Raw genomic sequence first — 27,576 nt, forward strand, 5'->3', positions numbered from 1 at the left:
TTACAGAAAAGAATAAACTTGAATGGTACATAATATACGAAAATAAATTGTGAAATATTTGTCGTTTTCTCAAACCCCTCCAATCGTTTTGTACCGGTGAGAATAGACATTGAAAACACACCCGAAGCAAACGAGAAACACTAACCTTGACATTAGTGAGCGGCCATTTTTATTGCAGCTTTTGACAATTACCAACCAGTTGTCTCCGGTTCAATTGCATTTTAAATACAAACAAATAAGGAATTAGTGTTCAAATTATTGCCACTTCTTTTTTGTTTTCGTGTTTTCGTTCGCATAAAATAATATTTTTAGAGCATTACATATTTCCATTTTACCGTATGCTTGCTTGTCATTATCCAACAACAACAAAAAACCTCACTGCAATAATAAAACACATCTACAAACCTTGGTCAGCTCCTTCGATCCAGCCTGGCAGAAAAGCACCTTTCACACACCAAAACGGTAAACATCGGATTGCTTCGATGCAAATCATAAAACGCGGATCGTCAGCTCGAACCAGTCGCACGGAGCAGCGTACGTCGCGGGTGTGTTGGGGTGTGAATAAATCGGGTTATTTCTGTGTAACAAATTGCCCAACGATCGTGTACGGTCTGTGCGGTCCAACTGTTGGTCGTCGTGGTGTGTGTGCAAAACTGGTGGCGCGGTACGTGAAGGTGCGATGGTCAGCCAGCCCTTGACCGTACAGCTGTCTGGGTTGGATGTGTGCGGGATGCTTTAGCTGCTTACAGACGGCGTCTCTACACGGCAATCTCTATGTGTCCGCTCTGTGATCGATAGTGGAGGTGCCCAGGCTCGCCCTTTGTATCACCGAATCTCACTGTGTCCGCGTTGTGTGTCCAAAACCCTCGCCAGACGGGTATGTGTGCGTTTGTGTGTGCGGGAAGGGAAAAAAAGTGTCGGTAAATGGTGTGCAACATTGCGGTCCAGTTTTTTTTTGGGAGGTCAGCTTTGTTTAGCTTTCCTCCCTAACAAAGCTTGCTGACGATGGTTTTTGCGTGTGTTCGTGTGTGAGGGAGAGAGCGATAGAGCAGCAGTCTGGTCCGCTCGTCGTGATGTAAGATGCTGTGTGTCTGCTGCTGCGTATGTCGACACTGCAAGTTTTAGCTTTAAATGTTGCGCCCTGTTTTGACATCTTTTAAAGTCTGCCTTTTAGTACGATCGTGTAATCTACCGTGTAAAGTGCTCTAGCATAATAAATTACAATTTGTTGCAGGTCCAGCTTGGTGTGACATAAAGAAGCGTGTTCGCGAATTCGCCGAAACACCGAGAAGATGATGATGATGATGATGGTGTAGTTGAAAGAATCGCGACATGAATGGGTCAAGCTGTGCCCTCCAGCATTTGGTTGGCCGTTCTGTCCAGCCAAAGTGATCATTGTACGTGTTCGAGTGCGTGCCGAAGAGAGTGAGTGAAGTGATTTTACACAGCAAGTGCTAGAACTGATCCAATGTGATGATTTAATTTGCCACAACCTCCCGTACAACAACAAAGTTCCAACACAAAGTTCACGCTCGCCCGAAGGTCGTCCGCGCAAGGGTTTTGTTTTCCGTTGTTTTTGTTGTGCCTGTGTGCAACCAAACCGATAGAGCGAGATTGATACTTCACACACCAACACACAGCGAAACTGAGCAGCACTTAGCAGGCACCGACATCACACCAACACCACCATCCTCGTAGTCCGTCCGATCCGAAGGATAACTCCTTCAAGGGTAAGTAAGCACCCCGCACCGGCTGGCTGGCTGGCTGGTACCGTTTTTGCTGTTTTTGTTTATTTTATTTTTTTAGCATCTCTCCTGACCGATCGAAGCACGACCACGGGCATCCTTTTTCGGTCGGCGCCAGGTTACCTGGCGGCACCCAAAAATCGTTCCCATGTGTGGGGACCAACTCGCCTTTTTTGTTTTGCCACCAATTTACCTGACCCGGCGTTTGCCGGTTTGCACCTGCCGCCATCGTCCGGTTGTTTTTTTTTTTTTTGCATCAACCGATGCTTCTTCCTGCAAGATGCTGTTTGTGTGTGCTGAGCTGCAGCTGTGCTGCTTCGATCGGGTTTCGGGACGCGAATCGAAGAATCGTTTTATCAAGCAAATTGGCAACCGTTTCTCTTTTTTTTTTGTTGGCCCCCTTTACAGGGTTTTCCAGGGGTTCTCATCGTTGTGGGACACTTCCTTGACTCTTTCCTATTGGAAATGAACTTCATAAGCTGGAAATTGGACACTATGTCACCCGTTTTGGATAGGATTCTTGAAAATTCCTATTGGATTCGTTCAACAAGTGTGCTATAGAGTCCAATTCCTATTACATTAAGTTCATCTCACGCGTACGAAAGAGTCAATGAAGTGTGCAACAGCTATGAGAACTCCTGGAAAACCCTGTAGTGACCCCCTGGAACATGCAGCTCCGTACATTCTGGCAAGGAAGTTTGATCGTGTGGGGCAAACGATCGTTCGGCGAAGGATGTGTCTTGCACGTGCCAATCGTGGCAGTTGTTTGATTGTGCGGCTACTAGCTCCATTAGATTCAATTGGCAGCGTACGCTGTTTGTAGTGTCAAGGTTTTCGAGAAGCACTACACAAACACACATGAGCATTTGATTGGTTGGAAAGGGAAAAGGTTTGTTTGTATTTGATTGTGATGATGCAGGTGGAATTACAACCACAAAATGCAATTAAATTAAGGGATAATTGTTTGCTGTCTGCACATTAGAGGTTGCTTTCCAAGGAGAAACACCTTCAATCATGTAATAACACAATTTGAATTTTATGAAACATGAATCATTATTTTCCGTTACACTATTCTTCAGCTAGAAACAGAGGGAATAGCGTGAAATTGAAAGTTGCATTTTGGAGTTACATTACTTTAACAATATGCTGAAATTTTGCGAAACTATGCACTCAAATTAAGGGTTATTGCATACCTCCACTGATTGGTATCATTTTCTGTCTTAAGTCTCAAGTAAACTCTCCTGATAACGTTTGGTGTGACTTCCCCGGTAAGCTTACGCAAATGTGAGTGGAAAAATAGGATTGTTCAGATACTGAAGAAGCTTTTTTTAAACATCTAATTCCGCTACAGTCGTTGCAACCACAATTTAGCTTTAACTCGCCTCTCTCAATCATCAATTTTTGACAGTGTATCACTATTGTTGCCTCTTTGTGCCTCGTTGTCAGCTCAATTTCTGTCTCGAAGGCATCCAGATTTTGTTATTTTGTTTGAATCTGTGTATTTTAAATTTATTGAATGCTAGTCATCAACCAAAATAAGTGAATCTTTGTTACAAAATAATTTATTTTAAAAATGTGAAAATTTGAAGATTTTGAGAATTTCAGTGGAGTCAGCTAAGTTGGCATCCCCTCGTGAGGTTCTTTTCCATGGCTGGCAAATAAATTGCTATTAAACCATTATTAGTATCGAAACTCATTTGCCTGAGCGATAATAAACATAACATAAATGATGAATCCAATAATTTTAATAACGAATTGTAATAAATTTTTGAACTATTATATAATTTAAAGGCAATACTATTATTTTTACATTCAGGAGAGACGATTTCAGCAGCTTTAGAGCCTAAAAAAGGCAATATCAATATTTGAGATAAAAAGTGCCAAAATGCCAAGATGGTGTGCATCACCAGAGAAGATTTATCTTACAAACAATATATCAGCTTATCCTTCGCAAAAGATAAAAAAATTAGTTATTTATTATTTAAACACAATTTATTACTACATTGTAACTTTTAGCTTTTCAATATCGTGGCATGGCAACAGCAATCGCGTCCCCCGTCGAGAAGAAGCGGCTTTTTTTTGTTTGCATGCCCCCACAACACGTACATTGAAACGATGAATGAATCAAGCAATGAATGGTGGACGGGGGGGCCTATGGACATCGAAGATTAAGTGTGACTGTGTGAGCACAGCCGTCTCCGAGGGTGTCATTGGTCCAGCGAAGGACAGTGCTGGTGTGGGCGCCGGCGAGAAAGCTTCTCCTTGACCGATATATTGCTCGGGTCATGCATTCAATGTCTCCAGCTCTTCTTCTACCGAAAGTGAGCCTGTGATAAGACCAGCCTTTTGCCATAGATATAGAATGTCGGACGAGCCATTAATGCGGAGGAGTGTGCTACGTTCACGCTAAGCATAAAATGATATCCTTCTGGGCGATTCTGGCCCTTTTTCCCGTTTAGAGAGTGAACCAGAAAAAAACAGGAGTTTTTTCGCGTGCTACACACAATTTTCCAAGTGGCTCATGCCGCTCGTGTGTTCGGCTCAACAAGTCTCGCAACTGCCGCAGCACCATCTTGTTTTGTTGCTTGTTGTTTTAATTTATTTAGTTGTTTCTGTGCTGGGAGGGCAACACAAAAAAAAGCGAAAACCCTAACAAGTGCGTCAAGTGCCGGTAAAACTTGCACACGTGCCTTTTGCTACGCGGAAGCCGGGGCAGGGCGGATGTATCTTCCTCCGTTTGCGTTTTCCTTTTTTTAATTTTTTGTGTGTGTGCGAACATGTGAATAAATTTTAAACAGAGAGAGAGATGCCCTTTTTAACGCATGCCTGCTATCCCACGACCGGGCAGGCTGGGAGGACACGGCCCGTTCTTTTCACTGTAAATTTGGGTCAAGTGAAGTCGGTTCGGTATTTGCCTCCGGAGACAAATAGATATTACTTTGCAAAGAGGAATGGAATGGTTTTTTTTTCATTCTCTCTCCCTCTCTCCAGAACTGTGCCTAGTTGTCGACAGGTTACTTCCGACCTTCGGTGAACAGTTGCTGAATGTGTTTAATTTATTATGTATGCTCTCGCATTTACCTTTCATTGGGTTCCACCACCGAGGCTTGCGTTTGCGGTTCGATTATGTTGTTGTTTTTTGTTTGCATAAAAAGGGAATCATTTGAAATGTTTCCATTTGTAGGGCATGATCGTTCCATTGCTTGGTGCCAACAGTAAAGAGGTTTCATCAACCCTTTCAAGGCGTACTCTGCACACGATTCCACAAGGCTGGTGACACTGCCGGGCGTCACAAGATCGTTCTGTAGGGTTGTGCACAGTGTTTTCCCCCACCAGATGGTGGTGGTGGTGGAAACATGAAGCACGCATGAAGACCTAAAACCGTCCACCAGAGTAGTGATGGGAAAAATGAAGATTTCGTCGATTCCGGCTAGCTCCGAAGTTTTCTGGAATCGATTCCGGCTAGTAGGTCCGGAATCAGTTTCCGAAATTGATTCCGGAATCGGCTCCTGATTTGGTTCCGGAATCAGCTCCGGAATTGGTTCCGGAATCGGCTGCAGAATCGGCTTCTTATTTCAATTCAAAAACTAATTCTCATTCCGGAGCTAACTTCATTTCTGGAATCAAGCAAATCGCAATTCCCAGGCCGATTCGGATTTCAGAGACGATTCTGATTCCGGAACCGAATGCGATCCTGGAATCGGCTCAGGATTCAACTCCATAATCACCAACTCCAGAATCGGCTCCGGATTCAACTTCGGAATCGGTTTCGGAATCGACATCGGAATCGGAAACGATTACAGCATCGGAATCGGCTCCGGAATTGATTCCGAACACGGAATCGGAATCGGGTAGGTCCGATTACGAGCACCCACCACTACACCAGAGCTGGGAATGCAACACGGTTCAAATTTCTCGTCCCGCGGTTTCTCTGAAGGAAGCTTTCCAAAGAGACGACACCTCTCCCACCCCTTCCGGAAGTGGTACAGTATCAATGCGATTTTGTACAGTTTCCGAGCGAGCGGAAGTTAACCGGCTGTTTGTTTGTGTTGATGAAGCAAACGGAGCAGGAGTCGAAGTTGTTTTTTTGTTCTTCTTTTCTGAAACGAACCATACCGAATCGGTTAAACGGACGTGGTACGATCGGACGTGCTTTTTCCGTGCGCTCTACGTTAGGGCTTATCACAACGGAGGGGGGTTTGGTGGGGTTAAGATAAGCCGGGAGGAATGGACAATAAGCGTTGCTGTTGCATTACGGTTTAACTGGGTGGGAAAAAGGGCTTAAAGGTCTTAAAAAGGGGGTGTAGATGGAAATTTGCAATGCCGTTGTTGGTTTGTTTGGTCAAGTTTTAACTTATTTTAATTCATTTAAATCAATTTATTATTTCCACTGTCTGCCCTGAAGGCTTTACTTAGTATTCTAGCTTAACTTTTAGAAGCCTTTTTAGGTTTTAAGAAGAATAATATACTTTATGGTATGCTTAGTGCGTTTATTCATTTCACGGAAGGAACCTGAATGAGCGTTCGATGAAGCTGAAATGTGTCTTCTTCTAATGGTGATAAAACTCAACTTGTTCGTTGTAATTAATGCTTTCTTCTTGTAGATGTTTCAAAAAGTGCAAACATTAGTACCGGGGCTTGTCTCTGGCCCTAGAAGAGAATGGAGCCAATCGGCGTAAAGTCCCGTGTACAAATAAATAAACGAACAAACCGTGACTAACAGTTAAATATTTGCTTTGGTGTGTGTCCGCAGTCACATGTTGTGTCTTGCTGGTGAACAAATAGTTTGTTTTGTGTGTCTTTTCTTTATTTAGATTTGATACAAACACTCAGACATTAGTCTTAATCAGGGGACTATAAATTATGGTCAGTGGATCATTGAAAGTCTTAAATGCTGCTTGCGTTGACTTTTTACAGGCAAAAATGAAGAATTTACAACTTTGTATACATTTAAAATTAATGTTGTTACAACTTTCAAGACAAAATGTTTGTTTAAAAGGCAAAAAAAACTGCAGAAATTATATGTTAAATTAATTATTAAATTAAATACAGAAATTAAGTCAGTAATTTCTAATCAAACGAAGATTTCGTTCATAGAAACGTTCATCCGTTCGCTAAACTGATAACTTCACAACGTTGCAGGGGTTTCCGTGTCAATTTCCAATGTCAACAACAGTTTTCACTGCATGCTACAGATGTTTTTTTTTCCAACAGATGTCAAATGTTGTGTTTGCATCACAAGCATTTTTCAGTTCTTTCGCATGATTTTCAACACATCACAAGCTGCACTGAGTTCTTTGTGATGTGTTGAAAATCACGTGGAAGAACCGAAATTTTATTGTGCTGCAAATATACAGGATTTTGCAAGCCATTTTCAAATGTTTCTATTCATCAAAACCAAAAAGATCAATCTGATGTTTAATTTCCATTCTAATAATTTTTAATTTCTTCAGCATGATTTTCAACACTGGAACGGAACACTTGAAAACTTGAACTTGAACAAATTGTTGCTTTACAGGGCACTTCAAACTAAAGCAAATTAAGCAAAAAAAAAACAATTTATGTTGGAAACGAAATATCAGAGTCATGTGGAAAAAACATCTTACACGAGGTGAAAAACAATGAAAAAAGGGCTTAAATACCCCTGTAATTTCTTACCGAACAAACTTACTGCAACGTTTTTGTTTACCATACATCGTATTGTATTGTCAAAGGCTTTTGACACAGTCGACACTGCATGAAAGTTGGTTAAAAATTCAAAATTATGATTAAAGAAAGATTATTTCCTTGGTGCCACAAAATGAAATACGACACCATTAGGTACAGTGGGGGGAAAAAAACCCGTTCAGTACCCGTACGGGGGGTATTTCCTTTGATCAATTGTAGCAAAACAAGCTTTCTACTGATTGATAATTCCAGCGCAGCCGAGATTCATAATTAAACAAGTAAAACAAAAAAGGACGGCAAACTCTACCCAGCGATCGAACTCTTGCGCCCGCTCATCAATACAATACGGGAGCGGATCTCGCGTTTCGATCGCACGAAATGTGTTTCGTGTTTCGCGATGCGTTAAAGGAAACAGCACCAAAAGGTCCATGAACGCTGCTGGTGAACACAACACAAGTGAAATGGAATTAAAAAGTTGCAACGTAGTAATGTACACAGTGCGGGGAGATTGGCAAAACAAACGATTTGTACTACGCGCACATCGCGATCATCATGCGTCACTGGAGAAATGTTACAATCTCTTTTAGTAACAGGCGGGAGGGGAGTTGTGCTGGACTTTTGGGTCTTTAGTTCGTGTTCCAACACTTTGTTGCGAGTAGCAAAAAAAAAAAGGGAATTCGTACACATATGCAATGGCAGAGGCGAGCTAAGAAAAGCTTAAGATGAATCTGGAGTAACGTGTGAACTTTGCTACGTTTTAATTGTGCCTTTGAAAACGTACACACCAGAGACATGTACTGTTTCAACCTAAATTCTTAAAATCACTTAGAAACGATCTTGCCTAGAGGGTATCTGGTGTGTTTTTGCGTACATACTTTGTTGCATCAGTGCGGGCTGTGGTTTCATCTAGTTGTGAGATCCAGTTCGCGTCAGATGCGGCCACACAATTCGTGCGAAAGATCTTTGCGCCACAGATTGCTAACTGGTGGAATGGAAGATTATGGGCCATTGATGTATGGTAAAATCATCAGCTTAGCCCTTTTTGGTGCAAAAATTGAGTTATACAAATGACGAATGTCGTACAGTTTTTAGTGAATGGTTATCCGGGTCAATTTCCAATGTCTACAATATTTTTCATTGATTCCGAGATGTATTTCAACAGCTATCAAATGTTGGTTTTCCATCATATTTTTGCATCATATTTTTGCAGTTCTTTCACGTGATTTTCAAGCTGGATTGAATTTGACAGTTCTTTGTGATGTGTTGAAAATCATGTGTAAGAACTGAAAGTTTAGAATTGTTGAAACCAATCTTGCTGTCGGTGAATAATGTTATGCACATGCGAAAGTGAGTTGGAAATCCCCGCAACATTGATTTGGAGCATGACCCAATCAAATGGGGTCTCGTGTTAATAGTTGGTTCAGACTACACGGCCAATACACGCAATACAGTATGGGCGCTGGAGTGCTCTGAATACTTTGTTATGACTGTCCGCATGATTTGCGTCATTCTGGGATTTCTCACGATTACAGATTGTGTTTATTCTGCACAGCTTCAATAACAGACAATCAAAATATGAACAAATGTTAGTTAATGCCATTATGATCATACCAAACATTTCGTTGAAATGGACAATCATACAAAAAGGTCGTTAAAGGTAAATTGAATGTACTATTTGTTTGTTTCTTTATTAGGATTAATCTGGACTTGAATCTTTGAAGGCAGCAATATTAAACGCATTTCCATTTAAAGGTTACATGACTGCACAATGAAATGTCAATGCTCCTCTTTACTCCGAACAATATGTCGACATTAATGGCCTCGAAACCCAATTAAAATGAGGAACTTATGACGACTTCTTAAAAAATGACCTAAGACTAAAACCAAATCCATACAGGTCCTTAAACCAATACATTACTCATTCTGATTTAGGAATTGCTTATGAGCTCATACCGATTCTGGACCTAATACTAAAGCTATACTAGTACTAGAACTCTCTCCTAGAAGCTCATGAACCCATACCGGTCTTGGAATTGATCATAAACTGATCATGATCATAAAATAGTCCCCGATTATATTCCGTTCCTGAAACTTTACCTGGACCTATTCTCGACTTGGTCCGGGTCTGGAACCGATACAGTTTATTTATTTATTTATTTATTTATTTATTTTTATTTTATTAATTGCTCGGCCACGTTGGGTTACAGCAATAGTACTTACTGACTATAGTATACAATTATTCACGAAGGAGTAGGAAGGAGTTTATGGTACGGAAAAGGAGCGAAGACGGGATCGGTAGACAGGATAGGAGAGGACAGCAGGAAGGGAAGGCGGAAGTGATTACATTAGTAAACGCTGCTACAGCTTGATTTATGTCATCATCAGTAAAGCACCAATCGGTACCGGCTAAAATATGATGAAGCTTTTGGTAGTCCAGTTTCCTAAAATTGAACATACGAGCCGTAGGTATTCGTTGAGAGGATGCAGGGCGAGAGTGCGTAAGGAGCACACTTGTCTCATGAGCAGGATGATGATTGTCTAGCGCGACGAGTGGAACAGGTGAAGCTATGACGGGGGAGCAGCGCTCCAAGAAGGCATAGCATTGGCAGCATTGGCAAATAGAAGGTCCAATTGACTTCCGCGTATATTTTTTATGCCAGATAATTGCGGCAAACCGTTTACCGACATTCCATCAAGCAGAGAAACATTTTCACGAGATACACCAGTAAGAATGAAGTGATTAACGCACGATGCAAACACATCCATATCAAGCTCAGATAGACAGAGAGGCGTAACTCGTCTAGTTTTGTGCGCAATCCTCATACTTTTTGATAGTAGATGTTTAGTTGATCGATCGAAGGGATGAGAGAGCGAGATGCGCCGGGAGTGCTCTTGCTGCAAGTTATTAACGGCGAAAGAGAGTCGGACGGATTATGTGTATTAGATGCAGGGTTAGCTTCCATCAATTCGGGTAAAGTCGGTAGTTCATGAGAATCTTCAGCCGGATCAGCCGGTTTACGCTTGCTGAAAGTACTGCGTATAAGGCAAGCTCATAGGGCCATGATCTGGCGAAATAGTGAAATCAGCGTTTCGCAGTTGTGTCGTGTGGTTGATAGAAGGTGGCGAGGAAGGATGATCCGATTCACGATTAATAGGCGCAGAAGGTGCAAGGGATGCTGCAGTAGTGGGTCGCCAAACATTGACGGAGCGGGGATTTAGGTCGATGAACTCCTTAAAAGAGATCCCGCGAGGCCAGGTTGAAGCAGCCAAAGCAATAGCCCGGTGCGAATCCGGTACACCAATTTTAAAAGATACGTAGGAGAGCGTAGAAAGATCCCGGTCGCGTCGTACAAGGCTATATACCAAGATGTCGTCTGTCCCTATGTTAGAACAGGCCATATCGCGGATCGCTTCAATCGGAGTATCAGGAGCAATACGGGAGATAAAGACCCAAGTACGGGGTGGGCGTTCAGGAACGGTCGTAATATTATTGCAGGACAACCCTGTGCCCGATGAAAGCATAGCGCGTGTAACGGTATTGGCAGGCGATGGGTCGGGAGAGCGATCCAACAATCGACGTTTAGAAGGATTCTCACCAACAGCTTGATGGGTGAGCTTAGAGGCCGCAACTGGAATCGTGGTCGTTGAGTGCGTTGCAGGAATCGCAGAATGGTGAGCACTCGATGTAGTGGTATGCGTGGCAAGATGAGAGTTGAGCTTGTTCATTAGTGAGTTGAAGGAAGTGAGAAGCTCACGGTGCATGAGATCAAGCTCCTTGATGCCATGCTTAACTTCATCAAGCGTTTTGAGTAGTGGAGCCTGTGAGTAGTTGCGTTCCATTGAGTGAGAAGCAGTAAGTGAGTCGATGAAATCTTTCACGGAACGAATTGACGATGCTGATTCCTGTTTCATCAAAGCTATCTCGTTTCTAAAACAATCCAGTGAAGAGGAAAGTTCAAGTCGCAAGCCAGCTGATGCCGCCTGCACAGAACGTGAGGAATCGCGGAAATCGGACTGCAACGATTCCAAAAGGTAGGCAGCGTCACGAGAAAGGCCGTGCGAGAAGCGTAAAGTGTCAACGGCCCGCAAACGCTGAGCACAATCCGCGCAAGCCCAGAATAAATTTTGTGACTTCTTAAAATCACACAGGAGCGGGGTTGAAAGTCCAATGCACTTATCGTGGTAATAGTGTTCACAAAGACCGAAGCACGGAATTGGATCGTTGCTAATAGCACCTTCACATTTCTTACAGATCACAGACGCCATCGCAAAATAGACCAAAGTTCGACTGAACAGTGAGTGATCACAACAACCGCAGGCGGATTGTAATGTTTATATGTTGAACCGTACAATTCACAGGTGCCGCACAAATTTGTGATACGTGAACGCGCGAGTGTAAATTAACCGAACTAAAACAATTCAAGCCTTAATCAACAAGAAAATCGCGGTAAAAAATCAACTTGGAAATAGGAGAGTGAGAGCGCACAACCAGCCGCTTTGAGTGACAAGTGACAAGTTCCAGTTGCAATCCAGTTGCGGCACTTCATTTGCAGTGTAGGAAGAGCGCAGGAAATAGCGTAGGAATTCTGGATTTGCAACGAAACTTGCACCTGGTTCGGGTCTGGAACCGATAGAGTTACATGTTAGGGGAAATGTTAGGGGAAACCCCTCAATCCGATGAGGAATATACAAGAATAAATGCAACAAATGTACTCTTTTTGATTCACCTATTGCGCTATAAGTGGATTATCATTGGACAATCAAGGAATCACAAGCCTTCTCAGGCTAAATTTAAATACTAAAAAAAAAACTAAGTGGATAGTTACGGAACATTATTACGGAAAAAATATGAGCTTAAAAAATCCCACAATCCCAGACACAACCCAGTTCGACACTCAGTTCAGTCAACGGTCGAACGGTTCAGTCTGCCGTAGCATGGGAAACAATATCTGGTCGAGTCTGTACAATTGATTTTCATTTGATTAGAGTTTCCCAACACGGGTTGATACTATAAAAAAGTTCAAAATTAAAAGGAAACCCTTTATCGATAAATTTGTTTATTTAAGCAATTTCTTCAAAACCTTTACAAAAAGAACGCTTACTTCTGCAATTCATTATTCATATGTTTGAAATAACACCAATTGAAATTCTTCATAGATTTGTTAGATGATTATGATTCAATGATTGTTCTAATTATACCTAAATTTATAATATCAATATTTACAAATTTAGTTGAGTTTTCATTTTAAGTTTTAGTAACTTAATAGGAGTCAAATGTGCTTGCTTTCTTGAAATTTCAAAACATTTCCTTCCACATTGCCTGCAAAAACTACCTTTAAAACTTCCATCAGCCCGTGCCCAAGAATGTCTGGATGTTTTTCTTGGCCTGGCTTTCAAAGAAAAGCGCACCATCCACCACTTTCCCACTTGCATCCTCAGGGCGCCTTCATCTCACGTGCCTGTATCGCTCGCACCTCTCGTCGGTGGCGCAAAATGAAGCCAAGGAAATGTATCCACCCCGTGTGTGTGGTGATTGTTTTCCTTTGCCGGTTATATCTTCATCACGGCACCGCCGCAGCCGCCGAGAAACGGACCCGGTGCGCGTCGATACTTTTGCTGCCCGAAAATGGCATTTTATGTGGTGCGGATGATAGAAATTTATGGCCGAACCGAACGCGCGCGCTCGTGGTGGCGCGGGATGGAGATTTTCTTTCCCCATCAACAGAGCGAAGGATGTTGATTTTGTTTGTGTGTTTTTTCCTTCAATTTTGTTGAGTCTATCCCACCCATAGCGGGAGGAGAAGTTTCATTTTTATTTGCTAGCTCCAAAACGATCGTACGCCTGTGGGGGAAGGCAATGTTTTGTGTGGAATAGCTCTGGTTTGTTCTGCCTGTTCCAATAGAATGTCTTGCGTGTGTGTGTACACCTTTTTCAAACCCCCGGTTGCGTGAGAATTGGAGGAGCTGTGTTTAACGATGGAGGAAAATGCGAAGGAATGAAATGAAAATTATTCACCGTCCAAACGTTCGATTTGGGCCTCCCAAAACACACTCACACACCCACCAGAGGTATCCCAACCCCCATTTGGATTGAACGCACGTCGTTGCACTAGAAATAGACGCAGGAAATGTGACGACACCCCAAAAAACACCGCCGTCGAAATGGTCTTTAGCGCGGCCGCTGCATCATCGTCGTCAGGTTCTGCAGCTGTGCATACACGTGATATCATCCCCCTTTATGTTTGTACTGCGTCTTACAGTGATGGACGCTTGGGGCTGCAGCGAGCAAGGGAAAAAAAGGTGACGACAGACGGTGTCGCTTCCTACCACCCATTTACCTATTGTTTAATATTCCACGCATGTGGCGCATTCGCTCGTCGCTGCTGGCGCACGATCGCGTTCGTACGATCAACATAAACATATCATTCGGGTTCATCTCACCGTCACCGTGTGCTCTGCAGCACGGTGTGATTCGCTTCCGTTTTCGTGACGCCATGTTGCCGCGATGCCGAGGGGGAAAAAAGACCGTTTCGTCTCGCGTAAAGTCGTCCGCGACAGCCGAATACGGTGGCAAAGGGGGAGTGGAAGCTGTGGTAAGTGATTGCATTTTTAAAAAAAGTGCATTTTTGCTACCTTGTTACAGTATCGTCACCCATACACAGGGGGTTGGTCGTTACGTTTCGTCCGCGGTCCAGTGCACCTCTAATGCCACCTGATGCACATGTGCGGAAAGGGATGGGGAAGACGCATTTGATCGGCAGAATGATCACACAAACACACGAACACTCCGTGTGTACGGTACAAGGTGGGAAGGTATGACACGATCACCTGCCGATTACGCCACCGGCAATGCACGGTTTTGCGTCCTTGTCATTCGAGACCGATGGTCTTGTCCGATGGCGGGTTGTGGGTTTTTTTGCGAGACGTGCTGAACATTTTAATGTTGTGTTTTTTTTTGTAATATTTCCATTTCAACAACACATATTAAAATATAATTCTTTTGTAAGATCATTTTTGGACAACATTCAATAGCCTTACAGTCAAATGCTTCAGTTTCAACAATTTTTTGAGCGGTAATTAAAAAGTACTACAAATTGTACTACAAAATCAACAATACTTTGTGATTTTGAACCATGATATTTTAACCACTTTTTAAAAACAAAAGGGGCAATAGATGCCGAATCACACTGTTGTAGCTGGCATATTTGTCTTACTGAACATTTACGATTAATGTGACATTGACTTTAAAAGATAGGATATTCCTGGTGACATATAGTCTGAGTAATGTCAATGTAAATCATGCAAATATCGTAGCCTGAACACTTGTGGCATTTACAGGGTTTTCCAAGTGATTTTCGAACGTGCACATTATTATTCATCACCTCTAAAATGTTTTTTTTACAGCTGTCAAATGCTGTATTTGCTTTACAGGGTTTTCCAAATCACTTTCAAATGTGCACCTAATTATTCGTCGCATCCAAGATGTTTTTCAACAGCTCAAATGGTGGTCAAATGGTGTTTTTGCTTCAAAATGAAATTTCAGTTTCAACAAATGGATTTCAACACATAACAAAGAACTGTCGAACTCAAATTAGCTTGAGTCGTGTTGAAAATCATGCTGAAGAAATTAAAAATTATTATGATGGAAATGAAATATCAGATTGATGTGGATTAACATATTGCACGCGGTTAATAACAATGTTTACATTCGAAAGTGACTTGGAAAACCGTGTATAATAAAATTTCAGTTCCTACATATGATTTTCAACACACCACGAAGAACTGTCAAACTCAATCCAGCTTGGGACGTGTTGAAAATCATGTGGAAGAAGTACTGAAATATTATTGTGATGCAATTACAACGTTTTACAGCTGTTGAAAAACATCTCGCAAGCAATGAAAAAAATTGTAGACATTGGAAATTGACTCGGAAAATTCTGTATTTGTCTTTAAAAAAAGACGTATGTATTTGTATTAAAGCTTCCAAATGTTCTGCTCCAATTTGTTATTATGGTGGTCTTTTATATATTGAAGAGTGAGATTATATTGAAGTCTTCAGGCTTAAACTTTGTTTTAATATCTGGTATTACTGGTTTAATCTGGTATAAATCTTTTTTTTTTAAAGAAGAATGGTTCAAAAAGGTCGTATTGTTTATAGGAATAACATATTTCTTTTAATATGTTACTATAATCGTATATTACTTTACTGTTTAGTAACATATTACTTTATTTGAAAATAAAGTTAAATACTCTATCTGAGAAACGAGGAGTATTCTACTGCCTTTAAATAAATTCCCATAACAAAGACCTTGGCCAAATAAGTTGTAAAATCCCAACTGGACCTGCCGTGAAATTGCGAATGAAGATGGAATGAAACACAAGTACTTGGTCAGGGTTCGGCAAACTGTTTTGCTTATCCCGAAAGGATGTGTTTTGGAAAATTCAATAGAGACTTAAAAACAGTAAAAAAAAAGTATGAAACACTTAATTTACATGTTCAATGTATCTGTTAAAATGAAATTTACCTACAATTAACAGCGTTAAGTCAATTTCTGAAAAAAGACTGTCAATTCGTTGTATTAGGGGGTGGAAATAAGCTGTTTAATTCTGGATAATACGCTATTTTTGCAAAACATATTTGATGACGTCATGTTGTTACAAATTACATAAGTTACCGATCAAATTACCACCAAAGTTTAAACTACTATAAACCTTATAATACTTATTACTCTTCTCATAAATCATTCACTTCGCGACTGCGCTATTTGAATTCATTCGAGGGCAAGTAGTGCGCGACCACTGTCATTAATGATGATCGATCGATAGCGCCTCGATAGCGCGTGCGAAGAGGGGGTTCTAAACTAAACCTGTTAACGAACGACACAATCTACCATTTCCAGCCGTAGTAAGGGTAAATAGGAGAGGATGCAATTATTCTAATGAGCTGCTGCCGGTTACCGTCTGCGATAAACCAGCACCACCGCCGTGCACAGCAAGCGGATGTAACGCGATGACGCGCTTTAAATCGACGGTGAGATCGATAGTATAAGCAGCGAGCCGACGGGTGGAGTGATTGAAGTATTGCAGTAAACCATGTCTGCTCTTTGCCGATTAAAACTATCGATTGTGTCAAAATTCAAAGTAATGTGGGTTGATTGCCATATTTCCTTCGGTTCGGATTACTTCTCTTGGTTAAGCTGTCACTTATCCGTTACAACCATTTTCACTTTACGCGATTATCACTCCCTAACGTCTAATATTATTGACACTGAACGCGGGGAGTGACGCATTCCCTTCAAAACTGTGCTGTCTGCCTGGGTTGGGTTGGGTTGGTTGTCTAGCACTAGCGAAACAAAGCAAAAGTAATACGGGAGAGACTCCATCGTTCAATTACCTTCAATTAGTGTCTGAGCAGCTCATCCACCTAATCGACCACCACCCTCCCGGTCTATTGTTTCCTCTTTTTTGCACTATTTTGCTACATGCACTTGACTTATGTTTGAAGACGAGCTGCGCCCCGTGATGGTTGGGCGTGTGATCATCTGTTCGTGTGTGATGTTTCCGCTCAATTAGCTCCCGATCAAGCGAGCATTTTGCAATGCGGTTGGGGGGAAGTGCACGAGATTATCTTATCTTCTTACCAGCGCGGTGAAGGAGGTGGATTCATGGAGTAGCATGGCGAACACCTTTCAAGTCGATCTCGGTTGAATGGTTTCACTTTTCATGTTTACTGCTGTTACTTTCTTTAGAGTTTCTGTTGAGTGGAAAATAAAAACTGCATTTCACTCAAATTTTCACTTTTTGTGTTGTTAATACGATACCTTTTTTCAATGTTTTTTTTTTACAATATTATTGTTTTTTGTTCTTTACTTCTTTTGGAACAAGTTTCTAAAATGATTGAAATACTAAGTCGTTACCATATTTAATGGTCCATTTTTGAATTTTTTAAAATGTATTCAATGAACCTTTTTCTCTTCATTTTCTAACTATAAAATGGGTTTTTATATCATTTTTGTTTGTTTCCTTAAGTCCTTGCGTCTAGTTCTAGTTTGCTTTTATTCTCCATCGGATAGCCCATTCGTTTGAATGGCTGTTTTTAATTGCCCTGAATTCTGTCTCGTTCAGACACAATTTTCCTGAGCTTTTTTCCCGTGAGAAAGCAAATTCGCAACAGTTAAGTTCTCTTCGCCTGCTGTACAATGGCGCGAAAAGCATCACATTTACCATTTAGCTGAGAATGAAAGTGCAAACAGGTGCAAATAACATGCAGACAGTTAAAAATGGTGGTATTGTATTGTTACTATCATTGTTTAACATTGTTTTAGCGGTCGTTTAAAGTTGTTTATTATTGTTGTTACTTTTACATTTGTATTCGAATTATTTTATATGTATTTCAGAACAATTAACGCATTTATTATATAATTTTTACCACTGAAATTACAACTACATGGATGTCGTTTTTGTCTTGTTTTTTTTTTAAGGTCCTCTTTGACTATCCATCGACCGGAAAAGCAATAATTTTGAATGTTTTGCAATCGATCGGTTTCGCATGTTTCCTCTTCCCTGTTCTGCCATGTGTGTTGTGTTAGGGCGTTTTGTGTGCATGTGTGACGGTTTAGCTCACCCGATTGAAATCAAACAAACGCTAACGCTTCGGGAGGATGTTGCCAGCGGTGCGGGATTGCGTACGTTTACAAAACCAAATCAATCTGTTCCCAAATGACGCAATAAACTGTGTGCCCACCCAAAATCCGCCCTGTCCGCGGTCGTGGTGGTCTTGTAACGATCGATCCAATCATCTACTCGGCATGAATGAAATCCATCGGCCAATCGCCCTACGGAGCCCGGCTCGCATCGAAGCTGTGGCGCATCCATGTCCCCTGGAATTGCATCTGATCGGGTGATTTAATAAATTTATGGCAGATTTTGCGTTTGTAATTCCTTCTCCAAAAAAACCCGGCGAAAGTTGCCGCACTGAAAGTCAAAGCTAGGTATTTCACACTGTGCAACCGAAGGTTTGAAAGTTTGAGGCATTTATTAATAACGTTGTAATCTATTTTGCTGCTTGCGATTTTATTGCAATTTTGTTGTAGCAATCGAAAGGCAAGCAGCTCTGTTCCATGAGGCATGAAATTGATGCGAATCGCTTCCGCGTGTGTGTATGGTTTCTATAATTGGGAGTTTCAAATTTTCGAAATTAACAACATGCTTATCGCGAGTTCAAATCACGGATGGATTCAATCTACTGCCACACCTTCCTCAAGAAGTAATATTAATATATAGGTTAAGGTCACAGTCAAAGAGCCGAAAGAGCTATATTGTACTACGACTACACGCTTGGCCAATCAAACGATCAATTGAATTGCTGAAGATGTAATTATATTTAATTGCATACATTTATTTATTTATTTCAAATCTTTCACTTCGTCCATATCTACATCACATGTTTGTAGAAAACTTTTACACACTCTTTCTTATTGCTTCAAGAGCAAGGCAAGTGGCTTTACCCTTGTGTCATTACTTATTGTGCACTTAGAATTGCAAATTTCAATCTCTGCTTCTGGGCGGATCAAACATACGATCAAACAAACAATCAGAGCGCACAATTGCCGTCACGTTTGTAACGAAGTCAGCTGCATCAAGCGAAGTCTAAGTACTGCAAAAAAAAAACCGCTTATCAAGTACCATACCCTTACTATCATCATGCCGAAGCCGTCTGTTTTGGTTTCAAGGTTTTTGGCGTCTCTTGATCATCCCACCACTTGCCACTTCTCTTCTTCTAAAAAATGCGCAGGAAGTTGTGGCAAATGTGTGTATGTGTGTCCACGGTCACCGACACATTCCGTTGACGACGCGCCTTGGTGCCACAATTATGAGGAGGGTACGCTGATAATCGCCCGAAAACCGTTTGGTGCCGGCAAACTGTTGCTCCCTCGAATTGTGTTGGCGTCGGGGCGTGCAGCCAACGATGTCGATTTGAGTGAGTGTGTCGCGGATTCAAATGAAACAGGGAAAAGATCCCAGAAGAATGAATTCAATTCTACTGCTGGGGCAGAAGCAGAACGTGCCCTGTGGTACAATTTTGTTGATAAATCGGGGACGCACGATTAAAGCGTCATGAAGTTATAATTAGTGGCAAACGATGGGGTATTATCAACATCGTCAGCACTCTTAAACAGAGTATAGAGGTGGGGATCGTCTGGTCGCAAAGGAGCTTGCTTAATAAGTAGGTTCTTATTTTAATTGAAAGGAAGTTTTTCAAATCTCTTCTCAACACTCGTTAAACTCTCATCCATGAAGGTCCATGCAGATTATATCGGACTCAAAGTTCAGTGGCTTTGTAGATCGCAGCAATTTTCTGGGAAATTTGCAGAACTTATAATTGGGCTAAGAGATTCGCAAATGTTTCGAGGTATCTTGAATAGACAGAACAAACATTCTTTTACTATAAGAATTAAAGAAAATTGGAAGTCACATCGAAACATCAAATGGATATTTAACGTAGCAAGAATCATGTAACACGATGGTCGAATGGTACACGCGACGGCTCCTATAGCTACGGACGATGTTCGATTCCCACCTTGGCGATCGTTTTTCAACTTGCAAAGACAAAACATGGATATTAGTTGAAAATAGGCTCGTTCGTATGTGGAAACAGTGTGGAACGATCGTTTGAAAATAAAAATGATTAAACAAACGAATTATTAATTGATGAGAGACCAGTTCATCAAAATGTCATGAACATCACTAGATATTCAGCAACGAAAACAAGCGTGGTTGTTGATACTCAATGAAAGTGTGACATGATATGTCGAATGTCTGATGATTTTGGAACTACTCCCACGCATCGCATATCTGCCATGACTATCGGGATGATCACCGACTGAAAATGTCGCGACCACGTGACTGACCAAGAGTTGGTTGTACACAATGTCACAAAGCATGTGGTCATCACCTCTGATCATCACAGTAGAGCTGGTGACGCTGAAATTATTTTGTTTCAGCCGGAATTTGTCATAACTATGTCAGTGACCTTTGGCCACTGGTGACATCACAGTAAAAAAAAAGTCATGACATAGTGACTGACCAAGGGTTGGTCGCAAAAATGTCACGAAGCATGCATTGGTCACACCAATCGTTTTGAGTATCACCTCTGATTATCAATATTAAGTACGTGACGCTGTCATGGATTTTGTTTCAGTCAGACTTTTGTATGACATTTTGCAATACTCATTGAGACATCAAAAATAATTTTGATAAAATGATGTGTTTTTAAACATTTCTCATTTTGCTCTACTTCTCTCTTTCTCTCTAGCTTTCCTTTACTTTTCACAGCACCTCCAAAAAATGTCCGACCCGGACACGGTCTGGCTGGAGGAGCTGCTGAAGGATGTCCAGCTGGAGCAGTTTCTGCCCCGCATCCGGGACGAGCTGCAGGTAACGCGGCTCGCCCACTTCGACTACGTGCACGTTGACGATCTCGAGAAGATCGGGCTCGGCAAGCCGGGCATCCGGCGGCTGCTGGAAGCGGTAAAGAAGCGCAAAGCGCAACAGTGGCGCCGCAACATACTGTCCAAGCTGATCGGGGGCGGCAAGCAGCAGCCACCGAAAAAGTCCACCGGCGGTGGGTCCGTCGGTGGTGCCGGTCAAAACGAGGAACCGTCCGCCCTGGCCCTAACCTGCCTCATCCACGAGAAGGACGTAACGCTCTCGGTCAAGCTGGGCGACGGGTCGTTCGGGGTGGTACGGCGCGGCGAGTGGCACGCGCCCGGCAATCATCTGGTGCCGGTCGCGGTAAAGGTGCTGAAAGCGGACACGCTCGCCCAGCCCGGCGTGATAGAGGACTTCTTCAAGGAGGTGCAGGCGATGCACGCGATGAACCACCCGAACCTGATCCGGCTGCACGGTGTCGTGCTGTCCCAGCCGATGATGATGGTGACCGAGCTGGCGGTGAACGGATCGCTGCTCGATTTGCTGCGCAAACAGTGCAAGCATACGCCCCTGCCGATGATCTGGAGCTGGTCGGTGCAGATCGCGACCGGCATGGCGTACCTGGAGAGCAAGCGCTTTCTGCACCGCGATCTGGCCTGCCGGAATGTGTTGCTGGCGGCGGGGAACAAGATCAAGATCGGCGACTTTGGACTGATGCGGGCGCTGCCCCAGCAGGAAGATTGTTACGTGATGACCGAACACAAGAAGGTACCGTTTCCGTGGTGCGCGCCGGAATCGTTGCGCTACCGGCAGTTTAGCCACGCGTCCGACACGTGGATGTTTGCGGTGACGCTGTGGGAAATGTTCACGTTCGGGGAGGATCCGTGGGTGGGGTTGAACGGGTCGCAGATACTGCGCAAGATTGACCGGGAGGGGGAGCGTTTACATCACCCGGATGCCTGCCCGCCCGATGTGTACCAGCTGATGCTGCAGTGCTGGGATAAGACACCGTCCGAGCGGCCTACCTTTGCCGCGATCAAGTAAGAAATTGACCGTCCAGTAAGAACGAACAGGAATTTGATTTGATTTGATTTTTTTTTTATTTACAGAGAGTTTCTCACCGGCGTACCGCCACCGATCTATCGAGCGGTAAGCAATTACAGTGCGGAAAACCGGCTAGCAGCACAACAGGGCGACACGATCGTGATCGTCGACGATCGGCCCGAGCTGCAGTTCATCAAGGGACAGAATCAGCGAACGTTCGATATTGGCACCATTCCAAGGTAGGTGAAAACAGTCCCTAAACATTCGTTTGTACTGTTTTACTTAAAATATGCTTTTAATTCTTGCTTCCAGGGGCGTTGTGGTCGATGCTCGAAAGTCTTCTACAAGCTCGTCGGGTGGATCGAGCGCCACGATTAGCCGCCCGTTGCATGATTCATTCCGGCACACGGGCCATGGGTCACCGTTTGGTGCTTCCTGGGGCAATCCGGCTACGCTCGAGATGGAAGGAGAGGTTAAACTTCGAAGTAAGAGAAAGTAGTTACATAAAATAAATGCAACACCATGCTAAGAAGAAACTCCACTCTCAATTTTCTAGATAAATCAAAGGACCTGGTAAGCGTCGACCGGCGCGGCAAATGCATCTCGGAGCAGTACGTGAAGGAGCGCAAAAGCAATGCATCGAAACAGTTCTCCTACAACAAGCTGGTGAACGAGAATCACTCCAAGCAGCAGCACCTGCACCACCAAGCGCAGCTGCATCGGCCGCCACGGCCACCGCAACCCCAGCAGCCGGCCGCCACCGAAGGCATACTGATCGATCTTTCGTCGCCGAACGACGATGCAACGTTCGGCGGGAGTTCCGGTGCTTCCGGCGCTGCGTCCGGCACAGTTCGCCAGGTGGCCAGCATACTGGACGAACCGATCGACATCCCGACGGAGGGCGACGATCCATTCGGTGCGCAGCAGCCGGCGCAACAGCAGCACGAACAGCAGCACCTTCAGCTGGCTACCGTCGCCAGCTTTGCATCCGTGTCACCTGTCCCGCCTGTGGCAGCGAAGCTCGAGCCACCGCCCTACCAAATGCCACCGAAGTACAGCAACACGTACGGGATCGTGCACGACAGTACGCTGAATCTTAGCATCGCCACCGAACCGGACCCTTTCGCACCGCAGCAATCGCAACCTGCCCAGCAGCACTATCAGAAGCAGGAAACGATCGTAACGTCCGACTACGAGAGTGGTCCCTCCAGCTCGGTCAGTGCGCGCGATTTGATGGCCAGCATTAAGCGGCAGCAAACGATCGAGCAAGGGGCAGCACCGCCGATCCAGCCCGTGTACGGCAATTGGCGGGGATCGGTATCGAACATCAACTCCAACTACGGCCGAGTGGGAACGGATTTGGATGGGCTAACGGCGGATATGCTCTCTTCTCTCAACAATGGCCCCAGCGGCAGTGGGCTTAGCTCGCCGGGCGGCAGCAGGGACGCGTACAACGATTCGCTCGAGGTGAACGTCAGCGGGAACGGGCTTGCCTCCCCGTACGGTGGCTCAACGGCGCACGTGAACGTAACGCCGAAAAAGCTCGACAAATCGTTCCTGGCCGAGCTGGAGAAGGACATCTACAAGCAGGAACCGAGCGCCGGCAACAGCATGAACAGTTCGGTCGCGTATGCGGCACGCAACAGTGCGAAGGACGTGTCCCATTCGAAGTACGACACCACGGCGAACCTGGCGATGAGCCAGATCTACGCCAACCAGGCCAATTCGATCGCGCTGGCGGCCTCCCTCCAGCAGCAGCTTACGCTATCGCCAAAGAAACAGAACATGGTGCAGCAGCCGGTCGCTTCCGACACCAACACGCTGGTGCAGCAGATGTGGGCGGAAAGGAACAATGTGGCAGCAGCAGCAGCACCGTTGCCCGACGGTGGCCAGCAGCCGGTATCACCGCAAAAGTCGCACAATTTCGTTGCGCTTTCGAACGGCGTACAGCCGGCGCATCATCATCAGTACGGCTCAACGATGAGCCTGTCCAGTGCGAACATCTACAGCTCCGTGTACAATGGAAGCATTGCGTCCTCCGATGTGTACCAGACGGTTGGTGGCGATCTGTACGACGTGGTGGCACCTACCCCCGCCTCACTGTACGAGCGTGTGCCGGCGCAGCAAATCTACAACAACGTGATGGGCCAGCAGGGCTCGATGATGGCGATCAACATCACCGGCCCGAACGCCACCGCAATCTACGACGAGGTGTCCAACGAGCAGCTTAGTGAGTTGCGACCGATTCGCCCTGCCCCGTCGGCACCACTGTCCGCCCAGCAGATCCAGCGGCGGTTGGATCGATTGGCGCAGCAGGATCAACAGGTGGCCAGCCTGCTGCAGGAGCTCGGGGATGAGGCGAACGAAGAGGAAGCGCGCAACTCACTGGCGGCCGTCAACTGGGATCACACGCTGGCGGTGCGACACTTTAAAATTGAACGGCTTTGCCGGTAGGTAGTGAATGTGGCAAGCGACAAAAGCCGTGCAAATGTGTAATGTTTTTGTATTATCTATTTTTGTTTTTTTGATAGGCTTGGACTCGCTAATCGTACCCGGTGTGAGGAGGCACTGCAGAAAACGGGCTGGAGCATTCAGCTGGCCGCTTCGATTCTGCTCGAAACCTAGTCCCGGGGGACGATTTGCGCGAGGGTTGGAGCTTTATTTGAGCAGTTCGGTGCAAGAAAGAGCGAGGCTTGACACAAACACACACAAACAATACGAATTACTTAGTTTTAGCTAGCTTTAGTGCGAATGCGTCCTTTGAAGAGGAGGGGGGCATAAGCGAGGGACGCTACAAACAATGCGAGTCAATTTATGTTTCCCTCCCTTGCGAATACTGCGAATATTGCAGTGAAGTATAGCGAAATCTCATGCTATGTAACAAAAGTATTAAAGGGAAGGTTTTGCCTTGCTTCAACAATGCGACAAACCGAGCGCACAGGTGGTCGTTTTTCGTTTCGCCATCTGCCTACTTGTACATATGTTGTACACTCTATGTTAGAAGTTACACCCGCTGATAGATAAGGATCCAATTGGAAATTTGTTAGCAAAGCCAGCTTCAGAAGCCCAGCACCAGCACTACTACGCTTTACAAAGCACACGAAACTGCAACCAATGTCGTTGTCTCTCTCTCTGGAGCGGTGTTTGAAGTTGTTTTAGCTGGCAATCTTGCGTACTAGCAACAGAAACGTTAATTTTGTACTGTGCGCGACAGAAAGAGGATAGATGTTTTATTATTATAAATTATAGCGTAAATCCGTTCACTTCCATCCAAGCTGTGTGTGTGCAGCAGTTGTCGAATTTGATAGGCAATCGGTATAAATCTCGTCGTCAATCTCAGAGCACTTCCTTCACTCCCATACTGAGCTGTCTACGTGTGCCTAAGTTAAAACTATCTGTTTAGAGAAATGCGTCTCCAAGAACGGCTCGTAAGGGGAATATTATACTTATATTTTACTAACCGTACGTCCAAAGCAAAGCAGATTCATATTTTTTATTGAATTTTTATTGAGAAATTGTAACGTTACAAGCGGGTTCCTTTCCGTTGATCGTCGTGCTGGGAGTGGAGATGGGCATTTCGGTTTTTTTAAGTGAATGTGATAGAACCGAGTCGTTCATCAGAATGAACTTGCACGTGATTTCGGTTCTTCCGTTCGTTTGCAAATAGAAATACTTGTAGATTCTGTAAATCGGTACACATTTCGAAAATCATTAGAACTACAGATCGGTTCGCCTGGTTGCCTAAACAGCAAGCCCATATTTACAATCTATCTTTTGACGATAGAACGAATTCTGACCTTACAATTCATCTATTGAATTCTAACTGTAGTTCTATTCTTGTGAACCGGTTCATTCTTTTTTTACGTGAAATTTGTCTGGCACACATCTAGCTGGAAGAATGTTCGCATTGCTGCTCCGCCCGCTTCTGGTACAGGCCCGATACGTGCCGTTCTAGCTGCACCTTACGTTACGTTGTACACATTATTCTCGATTCACGGACTCTCCTCTGTCTGCTCTTTAACGTCATCCTGGAATGTGTCATTCAAAGCGCGGGGCTAGACAACGACATCCGTGGCACAATCCTCTACCGGTCTCTCCAATTTCTTGGCTTCGCGGATGACATCGACATCAACGGCAGGACAACAGCAAAGGTGTGTGAGGCGTACATCCGACTCAAACGCGAAGCAGCAAGAATTGGATTGAGAATCAACGCGACGAAGACGAAGTACCTGCTTGCCGGAGACTCAGACCACCATCTGGGAAGCAGTGTATTAGTTGACGGCGACAATCTCGAGGTAGTAAAGGAGTTCTGCTATCTTAGGACGGTCGTTAATTCGGGCAATGGCCACTACGATCGAATGTGTGCATCCACGATTTAATCGCGTTCCACTGCGATAGAATCGCATTCCACTTCGGTTTAATCGTGGTCCACTACAGTTGGATTTTAAGATTTTAAAGCTAGAGCATAGTAAAACTGAGGCACAAACCGAGGTGGCAAGATGGCATGGAGGCGTCCGCCATTAAGGCCGGAATAACGGACTGGCAGACAGATGCGCGAGACCGTGAGCGGTTTCGGACACTCCTGAGGTAGGCCAAAACCGCAAAGCGGTTGTAGCGCCGGTTAACTAAGTAAGTAAGAGCATAGTAAACCGTTTTTTATGTTTGAAAAAACTGTGGTTTTATGTTTAAAAAGCTATGCTACAGACCGGTGTAAAGAGCTAAAATAATGTACACCGGTCGGTCGCAAAACCACACTAAAAATGTTGCTAGAGAATATTATTAAGGTATGTAACGAAGAGGGCTGGGCCTTACTTTTACCAGAAGAAGAATATTGACATTGGCCTCACGGCGCCACACTACTTGGCGGTATGTCTTCGTCGGTGGTATGTCTTGGGGCACGGTTAAAAGCCAAAAAAAGTCTATTGTTATATTTAACCTTGTAAAGGTAATATAGCCAATCTTTTTACGCAGCGAACCATTACTCAAATGTATTTATTTGTATGTATCCTAGCAAGCGTGAAACGATGAAGTCAGACCTTAATAGTGTCGATTATTTTAACTACAGTATGTTCCCGAGTTACGCGGTTTGTGCGTTTCCGAGGAATGCGCGTAACTCGAATTTCGGTTTTCGACGAAAAACAAAAATTACACGTTTATTTTTTTAAATTAAAGATAGTTCTGTTATACACTTTATCATTTATTTGACATGGTTCAGGTGCAGAAAATTTTAATATTTTCTGCTTTTAAGCGGATTAAATTTAGCCGCTAAAATGTAATTTAAACTGCATCGGACAATTATTGAACCAAATTGTACCGATTTCACATTTTATCTATCAAATTTAGAAAACCGCGTTTGTCGAGAACCGCGTAACTCGGGCACAGACTGTATACCTTTAATACAGCAATCTAATCACTTTGCTTTACCCCCATCAAATGGGATGCAAACTAATTGAAGAACAAGACAAAGGGTATTATTTTTGTAATGTTATTTTCTTGTTTGTAAAGATGTATCATCGCCTTGAGCTTCACACGGTGGATCGATATATAAGACATTGCAATTTACTCACAGACAGTGCAGTGTAAAACAGACAGTCAATGATATCGGACGTGAAGACATAGCAATAGTGGCAATGTGTCAATCATTTACGTGTACTAGTAAAAAACTGGTCAAACTACGATAGTAAAAAAA

The 27,576-nt window shown here is 43.7% G+C and overlaps 1 protein-coding gene across 4 annotated transcripts; it reads left to right on the plus strand.

The window, feature by feature from the left end:
• The first annotated feature begins 433 nt into the window (after window positions 1–433).
• LOC1280867 (activated Cdc42 kinase Ack) lies at window positions 434–27,576 on the plus strand. Of its 4 annotated transcripts, none has more exons than XM_061662319.1 (7): window positions 434–534; window positions 1,235–1,730; window positions 20,728–21,883; window positions 21,953–22,126; window positions 22,200–22,372; window positions 22,444–24,337; window positions 24,419–27,576. In XM_061662319.1, the coding sequence occupies exons 3-7, from the start codon at window positions 20,760–20,762 to the stop codon at window positions 24,510–24,512; spliced, it is 3,459 nt and encodes a 1,152-aa protein (XP_061518303.1). In that variant the 5' UTR covers window positions 434–534; window positions 1,235–1,730; window positions 20,728–20,759; the 3' UTR covers window positions 24,513–27,576. The 4 variants fall into 4 exon arrangements, with proteins under 4 accessions (XP_061518303.1, XP_061518302.1, XP_061518300.1 ...); XM_061662318.1 differs by having other exon boundaries at window positions 442–545; XM_061662316.1 differs by having other exon boundaries at window positions 456–877.

Source organism: Anopheles gambiae, chromosome 3, assembly GCF_943734735.2.
Source record: "Anopheles gambiae chromosome 3, idAnoGambNW_F1_1, whole genome shotgun sequence".
Classification (NCBI taxonomy): Eukaryota; Metazoa; Arthropoda; class Insecta; order Diptera; family Culicidae; genus Anopheles; species Anopheles gambiae.